Source organism: Anser cygnoides, chromosome 1 (genome assembly GCF_040182565.1).
Source record: "Anser cygnoides isolate HZ-2024a breed goose chromosome 1, Taihu_goose_T2T_genome, whole genome shotgun sequence".
Classification (NCBI taxonomy): domain Eukaryota; kingdom Metazoa; phylum Chordata; class Aves; order Anseriformes; family Anatidae; genus Anser; species Anser cygnoides.
In genome coordinates, this window is record NC_089873.1 from 8974690 (window position 1) to 8990315 (window position 15626).

At 38.2% G+C, this 15626-nt stretch overlaps 1 protein-coding gene across 3 annotated transcripts in view; it reads left to right on the plus strand.

Moving 5' to 3' along the window:
* Positions 1–15626, plus strand: part of SEMA3D (semaphorin 3D) — a 142918-nt gene that overhangs the window by 106706 nt on the left and 20586 nt on the right. For all 3 annotated transcript variants that reach the window (XM_013180442.3, XM_013180441.3, XM_013180440.3), the window contains 2 exons: positions 821–965; positions 13040–13262. In XM_013180442.3, coding sequence (XP_013035896.1) covers positions 821–965; positions 13040–13262 — 368 coding nt within the window. The remainder of the gene's footprint in view (positions 1–820; positions 966–13039; positions 13263–15626) is intronic.

A 15626-nucleotide genomic window follows, 5' to 3' on the forward strand; every position in this document is an offset into this window, starting at 1 on the left:
TATTGAGGTGCTTTACGTAATATTGTCAGGAAGGAAATTATTATTTTGTTTCTGTAACATTTGAATTAAGTGTAAATAGTAAGGATAAGTAATATACTGCACAGTGCAATTACAAAGAAAAATTGCCAAGACACTCCTTAACTAAGAAGCAGCCACTACTGTGGCTCCATAGAATATATAATCACAAAAAAATATTTAGAATTGAATTGAATGTAGCACAATTAATGACATAGCACATGAAGTAGCTGAAATACATGCCACTCAACAACCTGGGATGGTGTTCTTTGGGAAAGTGAGTTATTTATTTATTTATTTATTTATTTATTTATTTATAGAAAAGTACCTAGGAAAAAAATAAAATAATAATAATAAAAAAGCAATAAATGTTTATTTCTAACTCTTTGATTATCTGGTAAATGCAATTTTAATTCTCAGGCACGTCACCTGTGTTATCATTAAAATACAGACTTACAGAAGTGAACATAATTTAAAGTCCTTCATCTGTAGAAAATTCTAAACTTAATAGTTAATAAATGGTATCTGGAACCTGCTGAACACTAGAAAAAATGACAGCCTATGAAGTGATCCGAAAGGCTAACAAGTTCAGGTTTCACCTGAGCAAAGCTTTACATTGTAATGACAGTGACATTAAATATCTGTACTTATCAGACCTGTCCATATTTTCTGTTATTTAGCACCACTTATATCAGCTCTCAGGTGCAGGATTGATCGAAAACCCATCTCACTCAGTGGAATTAATGAATTCACTGGATGAGGTGTGCACTGAAGATGTGCTTATCAGTCTGTCTTCTTTTTGCAGCTCCGTCTTCAAGGGCTCTGCAGTTTGTGTGTACAGCATGGCAGATATCAGAGCTGTTTTCAATGGTCCCTATGCTCACAAAGAGAGTGTGGATCATCGATGGGTGCAGTATGAAGGTCGTATCCCATATCCCAGACCTGGTACAGTAAGTGTCTCCTTAATTACATACTTCTATTTTTACTCAAAGGCAATCATACTTTTCTCCCCTCCATGGACTGTCAATTTATATTTTCCACTCAGGATGTTTCAAATTATCCTCACAACCCTTTCTCTTCTGTTGAGAGCTCAGACTTCTACCTACCCTTTTTCTGTTTATATATATAAATATACATTTTCCATTTCTCTGAGATTGTGTCCAGATTGTCTATTTCCTGATTGTCTCCTATTGTGGTCTCTTACTGTCCAGCTGAATTTCCATCTGTTGGGATCACCTCTGAGGCACCAACACTTTATAAAAAGCCAAAAACATTTCTTTATGGAGGAATAAATTATGATGGGGTATTTTATTTGGAGTCTTGTATTTCTGTTAACTTTGTGTTTGTTAAAATCTCATTCCTTGAGATATGGTCATTGATTCTATTATGTGTGTTTGGGCATGTGTTGTGTTTTGAAATAAAATAGAGTTAGTTGCTACAGATTTTGTGTGACGGAAGACAAGTAATAGGAAGAAAAGTGAAGTTTAATGTCTGGAAAAATCTAAATCCAAATCTGTTAGACTCGAGATGTAACAATCAGATCAAAAATGTTAAAAGTTGAATACTAGTAAATAATTTCTGTACTTCTGTCTTGATACTAAATTTGGAAAAGCATGGACCTATGTTACAGCTGAGGAGGAAAACGATATGTCTAAAAAAAATGCATTTACTTTTAAAACATCAGCAAAACTTTGAGCAACTCTTGTTACAATCACTGTAAAAGAGCAGTGATTTAAGAATATGACAGATACTGTCCAGGACAGCTTTACATTATATTGGTCTGGTATTCATTGACCTAGCCTACTGCTGCATAAATCTAGCCAAATGCTGAGCTACTGAGGTTGGACTGCTGCTCGTACCTTGTCTAGAAGCCACCTGGTTGTCTCTACACTATTTCTCTGACATCTGCATTGGTGTAACTGTTGCTTCAAGCTGTATTATCTTGCTTATTTACCTTTTTTTTTCACACCCTTTCTTGTATCTTTGTGTTTTCTTCATCATCCTTCCAGTGCATCCAACTTCTTGGTCCATTCCCTTGCTCCCTGTTGCACTTGGTCATCCTTAGCTTCAGCAGGTCATGCCATGTGCTCTGATGATCTCCTCTCAGAGCTGCAGGCGGGTGGGGAAGGAAGGCTTTCCATAAAGAGTAAGGCAGCTCCAGCCTAAGATCTGCGCTGCTGGAGCAAATAAGCTCCTAATTTAGACACCGCAGGCTTACACATCTCTCTCCCATGCAGAATATACGGTGCCCCCAGAAAAGAAGATTACATTTAATTCTTTTATTATTATTATTTTAGCATGCGCAACTCCATTACTGGTTAAGAAGTGCAGATGTGTTTAGTTTTAAGTACAAAAATGGTGCCAGTGAGAACAATAGCTGGTCCCATGGTATCTAAAGAGATTAAAATAACTCTCTTGAAAACCTCGCAGTGCCCCATAAGGATGAACACTCTGCACAGATAGACGGGTCATAAGCTCATTGCATTTTTGAGTGTATTAGCCATCACATGGTTGAGCTGGGATTCGCAAGGAAGGAAACATGTCATGCTGAAGCATGTCAATGCTGATCTTTATCGCTGATTCGAATATCCATGCTCAAAAGTATTTTAAAAGTTGGAAAGTTTAATGTAAATGGATATTTTCCACGAGCAGCCCCTTAACTCTCTAACTGCTTCCTTTAAACACCTGATAACGGCTGTGAGAAAATGGTCTCGTAAAAATCCTTAGGAACTCTGTACCCAGTGGATTTCTGTAGGAGTTTGTCTGACCAGGAGCTGAGAAGGGAAGTGGATTTTACTGAAGAAAGTTCTCTGAAGAGAGATATCTGTAATATTTACTATGTAGATAAGGTAAACATATTGCTGCATACTTATTTATCATTAGTCTTACTGAGCTGGAATAGGCTTGGATTACAACATACTTCAGGCTTGGTAGTTTAAGATAGCGTACCCAAATAAGAGGTGGATTCACGCCATGCTCTCATCCTGAAGTGGAGTACTCCAGACTTCTGGATCTGAGCAGATTTAGGGTGGGATCTGAAAGGGCAGCACAGTGCTCAAAGGCAAGGAAAAGAAGCAGCACATTACATGCCCACAGAATGCTGCAGTGTGTCTGTATGCTGAAATGTTCTTCTATAAAGATTAATTTCACCATTTCTTGCCAACTATGGGGTGATTCAGGAATGAGCAGAACAAAGCCAAAGAGGGATAATCTGTCCAGTTTTTAGAGTTACTAGAGCATTTTTGAAATTTTAGCTCTACTTAAGTCTTGCATAAAGCTTAGCATAGCCAAAACTGCCCTATTTTATATTTCTAATATTTTAAGTTATTGGCAAAGTCTAAAAATGGCAGTACTAGGAAATGCATTTCCTTTGATGTTTAGCTTTGCAAGAGGCATTGACTTCCTTTTCAGCATTTACACAGAAGCTAGGGACTGCTTACCCTAACTTAACTTTTTGCTCAGCTGCCTTTATCTCCTAAGTAAATAAAGCTGTTCACTATAGGGGCTGTGACCACTTTGATATTGAAATTTTGACAAAATGCTTCCTGTGGCAATTTGTGTTGGAGATAAACTCCCAGCATGACCATGACATCATGCCTTGGCAATGCTGAGCATCATGAGGGCGATGCAGTGGGGTCTGCCTGCCCTCTGGCGTCCTGCGAGACCCTGGCCAGGCTGACTCGTGATCAGATGCTGCAAAGCATGCAGCAATTCTACTCCAATTTCTCCCAGCAGTGTTAAAGAGCAAGTGGAAATGGTGAAAATTAAATGGAAGCAAGGCTTGAAATCTATTTCAGTTTGGAAGATGAAAAAAAAAAAAAAGGGGGAGACAGAGAGAGAGAGACAAAAGAATCAAGCAGCTGGCAGCCTGGTACAAAGGGCTATTTGAACACCAAGAAAGCTTTTGCTTTTTCTTCTTTAGATGCCTCAAAATTGGACTTGCATATCTGCAGCTGTCCCCAAATAACAAGTCCAGTTTTCTTGCAGTCTTTTAGGGTTTCACCCAGGAAATTATCCTTTGATAAAGAAATCATCAAGGACTTTCTTTAAAATGTGTTCTGTGTTCTGAACCGGAGTTTTCATAACACCCTCCTAGTAATCACAGAAGATGTTCAATCTTTTAAATAAGATTTTCAGTGAATTAGAAGAAAGCAGCAGTTCTAGCCTATTTATATAACTGTAACTACTGTACCAAGACCAGATTTTGAGAGGAACATCAATGTTTAAAGATGCAGATTAACACACAGTCTGGTATGTCATAGTGCCTAGGTATTTAATTGCTATTCAAGGCAAGACTGAGTACAATGGATCTAGATTTCTGGATCAGCAAAGTAAGAATCTTGCAGTTTAATTGACTTCTTAGCTACAAGAAGCAGCCCAGTACAGAAGCTATTGCTTTTCTCCATTTGTGGTGTTATATCTCACCTCTTTCCACTCCAGATCTGAATACCAATATATGCTTCTGAGCTTCTATATTCTTTGTTGTTCTCTCTCTCTTTTTTAAAAAGTAAGTTCCTTTACCCTCAGATCTTTCTGTGATCTTCCTCAATTTTTCTTGTCTTTCTCAGTTGCTTTTTCTTCCTTTCTTTAGTGAAATCCCTTTATTTCTTCTGCTAATCCAGTGCAAAGGCTCATCAAGATGTGGTGTCCATCCCATTGGGACTTGGCTGAGCCACAGAGAAATACTGTCTGCCAAAAGCCTCCCCCTGTCCTCACGTCTGGTTAATTTTCCTGCTTTAATAAGTGTGTTCATAAAACACTGAGGGTTGCACAGGTTTCCTTTGTTATTTTTAGACTTATCTTTCTCCTTCACCTGATCTTTTATGGGATAGACTGCATTCTTTGCTTCTCCAATTCCCCTCTCCTTTGATCTCAGCACTGTAAATGGGGCTGCTTAATTAAGTGAAATGTTTCACTTTATAGGTTTATTTTCCTGAGAAAGCCTCCTCCACCTCCTCCTCCGTACCAACATGTTCTCCCCAACATGAATCACTTCTCAATTCATAGCAGCCTTTCAAAAGGCTGTGAACCCAGTCACCTTTCCAGTGTGCTGAGGTCGGCAGAAAATTGCAAAGTGCCACCTACAAAGTCAAGTTCAGTCACCTAGCTGGTCTCAGATGGTTAACCTCACATTAATGTTCTCTTATGTCAGCCTTTGCTATCAGCAACACAGGTGTGTTAAATGGAAAAGCAATACAAGGAGTTCAAGACAAACATTAGAACAAACCCCATACATCGAGTGGAATACAGTCTCTAGCTAAAAATAAAAAATAAAAAAATAAAAAAAAATCATGTTAGGGATTATTATTTATTTATTTATTTTGTGCATATTTAGGGGGATAGAGTGAGATTAGATGTTGATTTCATTTAAAATTTTGGCTGTTTCTGTGTCCAGCAGAACCTGACTCAATCTCCTCTCCCCTGTCTTCTTTCAGGCTTAAGCTGCAAGGCTGTTGTGAACATCTTTACAGGATGGACAGGCACATTATGTCCATCCTCTAGAGAAACACTAAAGTTTTAGAGGGGCATGTCCAAATGCAAAATGTTTTGTGAAGCTCTGATCAGACTACAGAGAAAAAGCCACACAGTCTTTATGACACTCAGGAGCTCAAGTGCCTTCTCCAGAATGGATTAGTGCTGAGTCTCCAGCAGCACATAAATGCTTAAGCCCCAGGAGTCATCTCTTGGCTGCCATCTAAATCACAGAATATCCTAAACTATAAGTACCCAATATTCTAAGGTTCTTCTGGGCATCATACCAGTTCCTCAGTGCTACATCTCAGTGGCTCATTCCTCAGACTCTGCATTTCTCATTAAACTTATATGCACATAAAATTCAATTTGTTGGTTGGGTGGAGGATCCTCTTTTAACACAGAAGTGACTAGCTGAAGGTATTTCTTCTGTTTCTCTGCTTTTTGCTTGATGGTTCACTGATAACAAAGCTCATTTGGAGTCTGGAAGGCTCTACGTTGCACTGCAGGAGAATGCTGCTTATATGGCCATATTAACTCCTTTGTAGTTAAACATTAATTAGCTGAGATCATAAGCAAAAAGGACAGTGTCAGTATTAGCGCCTGGCTGCAGTTAGTACATTCCCTCTGAGGGAGGGTCTGGTTCTCTACTTCCTGCTGCATATAATATAAAATAGAGAGCTTTTCAGTGGAAAACAGATCTTCTCCATTCCTGGTTAACATCCGAGCAATATTCTTTCTACTCTTGGCTAAGCTGAGACCTAATTATCCCATGAAAAGTGAAAACACTTTCAAACAGGAAGGAGGGGGGAGCTCCCAGAATGGCTCTGGTCCATGTGTCTAGAACAAATGGACACCTCCACCAGAAGGAAAGCCCAGGCTAAGGCATCTAATTCCCCAAAATGAGAGAGATTTAAGAAGTATTCCATTCCTTTATGTTTCACACTGGCTACTTGAGATGATCCCAAGAGAGTGCCTTACTGGTATGGTGCTTAGTTCTGCTTGTGAAAAGCATGAAAGTTTTCAGCCTGGAACTGAAAAATCTCCCCAGCAGATGCCTACTTCAGTCAGTGTTATGAAGTCCCTGTTGTGCACCTAACCTATGTGTGTTTGAATCCCATTGTTAAGTGGGTCTAAGGGTAAATGTGACAAGTCTCATTTAAAATGGGGTTTTTGACATGCTTGAAATCGAAACTCTTGTAGTTCACAGGGAGCATCATTCTGTTTAAAAATTGTCAGCAGACAACAGCACTGCTGAATTAAAGATACATAATTAAAAGGATTTTTTTTTTTTTACATACCTTAAATCTAGATTCCCAAATAATTGTCACAGTTTTAATAGGTGTTAGATCCAGCAGCTCTTACTGACTTCACTGGCTGGTGTAAAGCACTATGCATTTTGGCAAATTGGATGTTTATTTAGGAGCCTAACTTCTGGCACCAGCTTTTAAAAATCTTGGCCAGGGTTCCCATATAATGTTAACACAGTCACACCATATATCTTAGTATTGTGTGAGATCTACACATCCAGCACTCTACTAAGTTGTAAATTTAATAAGATGAGAGGAAAAAAAAAAAAAGAGAGAGAGAGATGTGCAGTATTGCTAACTTAGAGCCTACTTGCTTTTACTTGAGAAAGATTAGCCTTAATTTACCACTTCATGATTGCATTTGGATACAAATAACAGATGAGGGAATAAAAAGGTATTTTTGCAGATCACCTGGGCTTAGGACTTGGTCCAGGTTGATTAGAGTCAAAGTGAGCTCATACTGAAGACACTGGAAAAGCTTTAAGTTGCTACTGAATTGATTCTTTAAAAGTTCATATAGCAGTTTATACAGTGTTTGAATAGAGATGTTCTTAACAATTCTAACTCTGTTTCTGTTTTGGAGGCTTGTTTTTGTCTTTTACTTTTCATTTCTGAACATGTACATTTAGATAAAGATACCATTTGTGACAGTGAACACCTAAGCAACTTTGAAGAATAAATTACATAGCGAATATATTTCCTGCAAGATTCCTATCTAGCAGTACTAATTTTACTAATTTAATTTTTCTTGACTTCATCTATCTAAAAGAAAAGTATCTAATTTGAGCTAGTTGTTTAGACTTCTCTATCAGAAGGAAAGAGACAGTCACCTCCTTTCTGCAGTTCAAACACAGCTAATATAATTTAGGTCAGGCGAGATGAATCCCATGTCTGTTGCAAAAGTAGAAGCCGATGAGATAGCACAATGATGGTACTCTAAGAACTTTTATGGAGTCAGACTCTCTTGTAGTCCACATGAAACAACCCTGGCAGTGTATTCCTGTGACATTTGATATAAATGCAAATATCTTATTGTCTCCAGTGGAAGATGTCACATATCTGAAACAGCATCTGGTGTTGCTGATGTGAATAAATGTGAACCGGGCAGAGAACACTGATATCATTATCACATGTGACATACACCAGGATATGAACTCACATTTTCAGAGGTGAAAGGCTGCTTCACTCACCTACTTGGCCATAAAGCCTTTATCTCTGTGCATCCTATTGATTGCAATGAAAGGAAGCACAAACCTACAGGAATTGTTCTGTAATGATGGGTGGACACAGCTTCAAACAGCTGCCCGAGGACTTTGCCAAAGGGTGGCCCAAATGATTTTTTCATTCCCGTGTTCCATCCATCATGCCACAGTTAGTGATGCCTCTGGAAATAGCTCCCTTGGCCAAGCATAACAGGGTTACACCTGCCCAGCTGCTCCTGGTGGTCATGCTGTCTTAGGATGGGATCCAAAGCCTACTGAAATAATTGGAAAAGTTCCTATTGACTCAAGTGGATCTTTGGATCAGACCCTTAGTTCTTGTTTCTACTAAATTAGCTCTGCAAACTGGCAAAGATTTCCCTATATTATACATGGTAGGGTTTAAGTCTTTGGTAATACTTCAACAGCTTTATAGTTCCATATTGGTAGACATTTTATCCTAGTGTTTTTAGTAAGTGATGTCATTGTTCTCATCTTCCTCTGTTGATTATTTTTTGGCAAAAATTTAGGACATTTTTAAGACCTGTGGGTCTACTCCTTTTTTTTTTTTTTTTTTCAAATAGAAATGGACTTCTGAGATTGAGCTATGAACAGGTGAGCAATCGGCAAAGTTCCATAAGATGTGACCTGTAACTCAGAGTTAGTGGGTGATAGTATGAACCACAGAAAATGTACATGTAAGGGAAATCAACCTCTAGTACTCAGTGAGGGGGAAAGTGAATTACTGCGTGGTTGGGGATGCAAAGAATAATGAATTTCTTTCCAGTTCTACATAGAGTAAATTGATGTAAAGGTGGATAAAGAACATGGGTTTCTTTGTATTGATTCCAAAAAACTTTGATTCAGCCCCTGCAAAGATAAATATACTTTTAAAATCAATAGGGCTTTTGGAGTTCTGGCATAAGTGAAATGCCATTTTCCTTTCCCTTTCCCTTTCCCTTTCCCTTTCCCTTTCCCTTTCCCTTTCCCTTTCCCTTTCCCTTTCCCTTTCCCTTTCCCTTTCCCTTTCCCTTTCCCTTTCCCTTTCCCTTTCCCTTTCCCTTTCCCTTTCCCTTTCCCTTTCCCTTTCCCTTTCCCTTTCCCTTTCCCTTTCCCTTTCCCTTTCCCTTTCCCTTTCCCTTTCCCTTTCCCTTTTTTTTCTTTCCCTTTCCTTTCCATCAAACCCTTATTTTTGTCTCTTTTGCTGCGTAATACAAAATCATATATTTCTTTGTGATATTATTAAACTGATATTGCTGTCTTCAAAAACCAAGCTAACTACAGCCCACCTTAAAGGTATAACCTTGCAAAGCCTTTAATTTCTGAAAGCACAGCAGAAAACAGAACAAGGGAAAGTCTACTCAGAGAGTGAATTTCTTATGGAAAAGCTAGCATAAGACCCCTAGGGATAACTCACTGCAACATATATTTCTAAATGAACTTTTTTTTTTTTTTTTCAGTAGGATTTTCCTCTTTTTCTTCTTTTCTACCTGTATTAAACTGGGTTTGCAAGGAATGTCCTTTGAGCAAGTATCAGAGTACAATAATGTAAATCTAGTTTTGTTCTCGTCAGTTCATTCACAGACATACTTTAAATCGTATATTGAGAAAAATGTTTGAATATGTGATGGATCATATCTTAATTCATAGACTTATTGACTACGGAGAAATTTACAAAAGCTATTAGATGATTCAGGAGCCTAAGCACTATTCCTGTCTAGAATCCCATTTCAGTAAAACCAACACTTCTGCTGAGCTCTCCCCTGCTGCCCCAGGGTGTGTTGTGTGCATCCCACAGCCCAGGCAGAGAGCGGGCAGTGGAAACCCAAGGAAGGGAATGTTCCAGGCTGGCCCTGAGCCTGTGGGGACAGCTTTGCTGCTAGTAGCTAAAGTTGCATGGCTGTGAGAAGGCAGTTCGCCAGCAATGGAGGAGGGACAGGCTCAGCTCTTGGCACTGTATGTATTGTTCTTAATGTGAATGTTTTGGAAAATATCAAACTTTACATATTGGAACAAATGCTAACAGCAAGACCTTAACTGGCACCATAGATAGAATACATGTCAAGCTGGAGATGTAGGAATGCAATCTAAAGTTTTTGTAGAAATTAGTTCTGAAGGATTGTACTGCAACTTCATGACAAATCTTAACTTTTTTTCCAGCACACTACAAAAAACATTATTTCATCACATTGCTTTCTTCACAGGCTATGTTATGGCTCCATCTGGCAGGAAATAAAGGGATTACTTAGTGTTAAAAAAGCAGAAATTGGCAGTTCATATGTAAAAATGTGTATTTATATATAAAAATGTGTCATTCCAATGTAACACTGGAATAGTGTTTCCAGCTCATCTTATTAGTATTCAGGATTAGTACCACCACAGTAACACATCTAGGTGTCTCCAGCTTCAAAAGAGAAGCTTTCTCAGATTCAAATTAGAGACTAAATTTAAAGCAAGGGATGACAATGAGATAAGGACAGCCATGGGAAGGAAATCAGATGGGCATGAGAGATGATGGGTCACCAACACAATTGGCCCTGAAAGCAAATATTCCAGGGCTCACCTGGAAAAGCATGGAAGGGAAAGACTGGAAGGTGGTTGAGGAGGTAGGGTTATGGGCCTAAGAGAGGTGGGGGCTAAACCCATCAGTAAACAGAATATCCTGGGGAGGTATCTAAGGGGGATGGAGGGTGGGATGTTCACATTAGCAGTGGTCTGGACCTGAAAAGGAAGAGACAACATTGTTCAAAACCAGAGAAAAAGATGCTGTAGCAGCCAAGCTGTCAGCCTGAACAAGAGTTTCCGCTATGTAGAAGAGTAAGAAAAGTCACTTCTGAGAAATAATGAGCTGCAGGGATCATCTGGCATCTGAAGAATCTGCTTTTATTACAAGAAAAATAAATGTGAAGCGTAGGATGTTCAGTTCACCAAAAAGTTGTGGCCTCTGTTTACAGGCCATATACAGGGTATTTCAGTCTAGAAAAATTAGCACGATTAAAGCACTTGTTAGCGGCCTTCTTCCACAGTAGCTCTGGGAGTAATTCCCAAGAGAAATCAAGCCTTAGTCAAATGTGGGAGCATGCTGGTGTGGCTCTTACCAACTTCTGGCTCGCTGCACCCTTAAGACAAAAGCTCAGCCTCAGTAAGAGGAGCAGCCACCCATTTCTGATCATACCAGAGCAGGGAGCTGGCAACAGTATTTCTGCTTACATCCCTCTCGTTTCTTTTTGTACTTTATTCTTCTCTCCTCTGCTATGCACAGATGAAGTATTCTGTGATTTTGCTGAAGGAAATACTAAAAGAAGAAAGTCTTCAACCAGTGAATAAATAGATCCTGCATTTTAAATACTTGAGATTATCCTACTTAGACAGCAGAGGGCACTCTAGACTTGCTGTTGAAAGTCACACAGTAAAACTATTTATTCAGCATGTAGCAAATTTAACTGCATATAGCTATCTGTGCCTTGAAATGGAGAGCTAGACTGCATGATAGGTCATTCAGTTCTTCCTTCACCCCAGACTCGATTTCCTTGTCTTGTAGAATAGCCAAAGTGATAATACTCCCATGAGTGGGGCAGGGAATGAGGAGGTAAAATTCTTTGCAGATGTACCGATCTTATCATGAGAACGTTTCTGGTTTATAGCAGTGCTTTTGAAAAATGAAGTAATGGTGTCCAAATGCTTCTTTTGGATGAGAAGAAGAACTGAGCAACCTGATTTCTGACTGGTTTCACAAGCGTTTTAATAGAAAACCCGATTTCTAATAGAATATAGGTTTAATCTGTGACTTATTTAAATAAGACCAAATTTCTAAAGTGATCTCTACTGATGGCATCTATTATAGTATTATATACAAGTAGTTCCTAAATATTTTTTTTAAATAGGTATTTTCCTACATTTGTGGATTGTTTATAACTAAATTTTGCTGTCTCTACTATATGATGTGAAAAAATGTTAAAATGCACCACAGGCTTGGATGAACTGCTTGAATGTTAGTAACAATGATGTATTCTAATTACTGGTGACAGTGGTGTGGATGTTAAGGCATATCTCCTACTCTCTTTAGGAACGCTGCAAGATGAAGAAACAGAAAGGATTTTGGACATGGTTTTAAAAGACATTTGGCGATAAAATTCAAAAATTATACATAGTTTTAAAGTAGTTTGTGTTTGCAGATTTGTTAGTGCAATAAATATTAATTATTAGCATTTGATTCAACATCAAACATCTTTTTTCTAACGTTGTCTTTTTTTTTTTTCTTGCTGTCTTATAAAAACAATTCATCTCTCCTCTAACTTCTAATTTAAGTTATCAAAACTCTGACTAAGAAAGAAGAAAAACCTATAGGAGTTTTTTCTTCAAAGCTTGCATATATCTATAGGTAGGTAGGTGCACGTGTGGGCATATAACTAACAGGAACTGAAGATTTATAATTCTGAGTAGCAGTAAAAAATAGTGAGATGAAACAAATTAGCAAGTTTTAGGTGATTTTAAAAGATAAAGGAGAATATGCAGGATAAAGAAAAATGAAGATGAAGGGAAATCACTTTTGAAGAGAGATAAAAATTAAAAGAGGAGAGGTGAGAGTAGAGAAATAAGGAAGAAAGCTGCCCTTTGAAGAACTGGAGTAGCACATGCTGGAAGTGAATACAGAGCTTCCCAGTGTGCTTCCACACTTTCAAAACATCACAAAGCTTTCTAAATTGTAAGTCAAATTACCATCCAACTGGTAAATGTGACTTACAAATGGATATAGCTGATGTGCTAGCAGCTATTCTTTGCATTGGTGTGCGTTTATATAAATACAAAGCAAAAGAGCAGAGACCAAAATTTCACTGTAAAGAAATAATTGACTGAATTTACACTCCTATTTAGTCATCTAGGGAAGTGTTCTGCTTTTCAAGGTAGCTGAGGAGCTGGATAGAGCCCTTGAGATTTCAAAATGGACAGAATGTCTTTCCCAATAAGCAGAAAAACCTGCAGATTTCAGGTATTTCTTTCACAATATTCATCTCAACTTCTTGGTCTTTCTTTTTCTTTCAGTGTCCAAGCAAAACCTACGATCCACTCATAAAATCTACAAGAGACTTTCCTGATGAAGTCATTAGCTTTATAAAACGCCATCCTCTGATGTACAAATCCGTTTACCCGGTGACGGGAGGACCAGTATTCACTCGGATCAACGTGGACTATCGGCTGACGCAGATTGTGGTGGATCATGTCATGGCAGAGGATGGGCAATATGATGTTATTTTCCTAGGAACAGGTATGACTGGACTTCCACTATCATTTTGCACAAGCCCCACCCTTTAAAAATGCTTTTAGTCCAGCAGGTCTCAAATAAACATGTTGATTAACATCTTTTCCCTAATCACGCAGCTTCAGGAAGCATTAGATGCCCCCAGTTCTGTGCCAGGCCTTCAAAAAAAATGCTAAGATTGGATGAATTTGTCATCTCAAGAGATTTATTCTGAGATTAAGATTTTAATGCCTCTTGGTACCTAGGTGATAACCCAGTTAAGGATCAGAGTACCTGGACTTTCCTACCCTCCAAGCGTCATTCACTACCTGTCTTTATGTTATGTGGCTCCAGTTCCTGTTGGCAGCACATCAATAGGCAATTAAAAGTGGAATAAATAAATAAATAAATAAATAAAAGGAGTAATTCCTGTTATCAAAAGTGACATGGTACTTACTTCAACATTACACCTCGTGACGTTGAAAAGCTAAGAAAGATTTCACATTGAGCCTAAGGCAACAATTCCACTTCAATAAATTTAAAGATATTACCGTGCAACATGAATAGCTCCAAACAAGAGAGCCAGGATTGAAAAGAGAGAGGCTAAACTAACTTGTTAGGGAAGAAACCTGCTTTGCAGTCTTTTTGTCAGTAATTATGTACGTATTTACATTTTTATGATAGCTTAAGGAAAAATTCTGGTTTTACCATAGTAATTAAATTCAAAATCACTGAATAGATCACCCGACAGCATGGCATGCTAAGAATTATTATCATCCCTATTCATAACATTTCTAAAGTATAATCCCTCATCTTATTCCACAGAAATTTCTTATTCTTAATCCACAGTTTGAAGTTTCCTCTGTTGTAATAGCTCTTATAAAGCACTTTGCACCAGAAGATCTGAATGCTTTACTAAGGCAGCCATTGCCATTATCCCCATCTCACTGTGGGTGAAACTGAGGTACACAGAGGGGAAAAGATTTATCTGAGGATGTGCATGAGCTTTGTAGAAACTAAATCTTTGTTCGAATCCTACTCGTTGTTGGGTTGTGCAGCATTTTGTCTGGACTATAAGCAAATTTAAAGTCATATAGTTTGATAGCTACGCATACCCTGAAGTGATCTGGGGACAGGTGTGAATTGTCACAGAACATTGCCTTTTAAAATGTGTGGGTTTTCTCAACCTTCAGGAGGTTCCCAGCTGCACTATCACATACACAAGTTCAGAGAGAGCCTCTCTCTGTGCCTTTATATCTTTCAGCTCAATCCACTTCACAACTCTGTCTTCCAAAAAAGAAGGCGTGAGACTCCCCTACAACTCAGTACAACCAGTGTGCAGTGGTGTCAAATGGAAAAGTGCATTTTCATAGAAAAGAACATTAATATGGCATTTGCTCCCTGGCTGCCTGGGGAGGCTAGGAATAAAATTTACCCATGATGACAGAAAATCCTTGTTGCTTTCTGAATGCAATCTTTAATATAGTCATTGGCAAATGAAAGTGAACAAATTCAGGCTGTGAGCTGCATAAGATTTGAGAGTACCCATTAAAGCCTGCTTTTCCAGCGATACTACTGAAGAAAAATAATGTAAAACAGGCTATAAGAAAAGATGGGTTATAGCTAAAATATACAAGATATTCTTTCAGTGATTGCAGAGGATGCCTTTAGATGTTTATTATCCTCTGATACAAAATCTTTCATGGGAATAAAATTATACTGAGAGACCAGCAACCAGAATATTGCCATGTTACCTGTCACTATCCAGCACTGGTGCTAACTCTTCAGAGTAATTCATTTGGTTTGGAGGTGTCCAGGCGCACAGGTACCATGCAGTCACTAGGTGGCACTCCATAACATGCAGATACTTTTTTATCATGCTTTCGTTAAAAATGAGTTTTCTTCTCCAGAGGCATGTGTTTTTGTTCCATTTTATCTTCTAAACTTGTCCTATGGAAAAAACAAAAAAAATCTAAACACAAATATAAAATTTCAAATAGCACATAAAGAAACTGAATACAAGCATACCAAATAACCTATGAGATTTTTTTAGCAGCAGATCAGAAACTTACTCTGTGTTTGAATGTATGTAACCATGTTATTGTAGAATTTAGAAAGACAGGCACATGCAACCATGCTGCAGGTCTTTTAACATACACAGGCTTTGGAAATTATATCCAAAACAAAACAAATGTCTAATATATAAGGCAAACTGAAATACTCTTAACTTTGATTGGTAATATGATCTTCTGTAGTTTGGAAAAAACAAAGAAAATCACATTCTTTCCATTACAATGTATTATTTTCCATTATTTCAAAATGATGGATAATGCTTAGCACTAAGCTGTGCTGTGTCATTTCCACAATGAATATTCCAGCACCCAACTCACT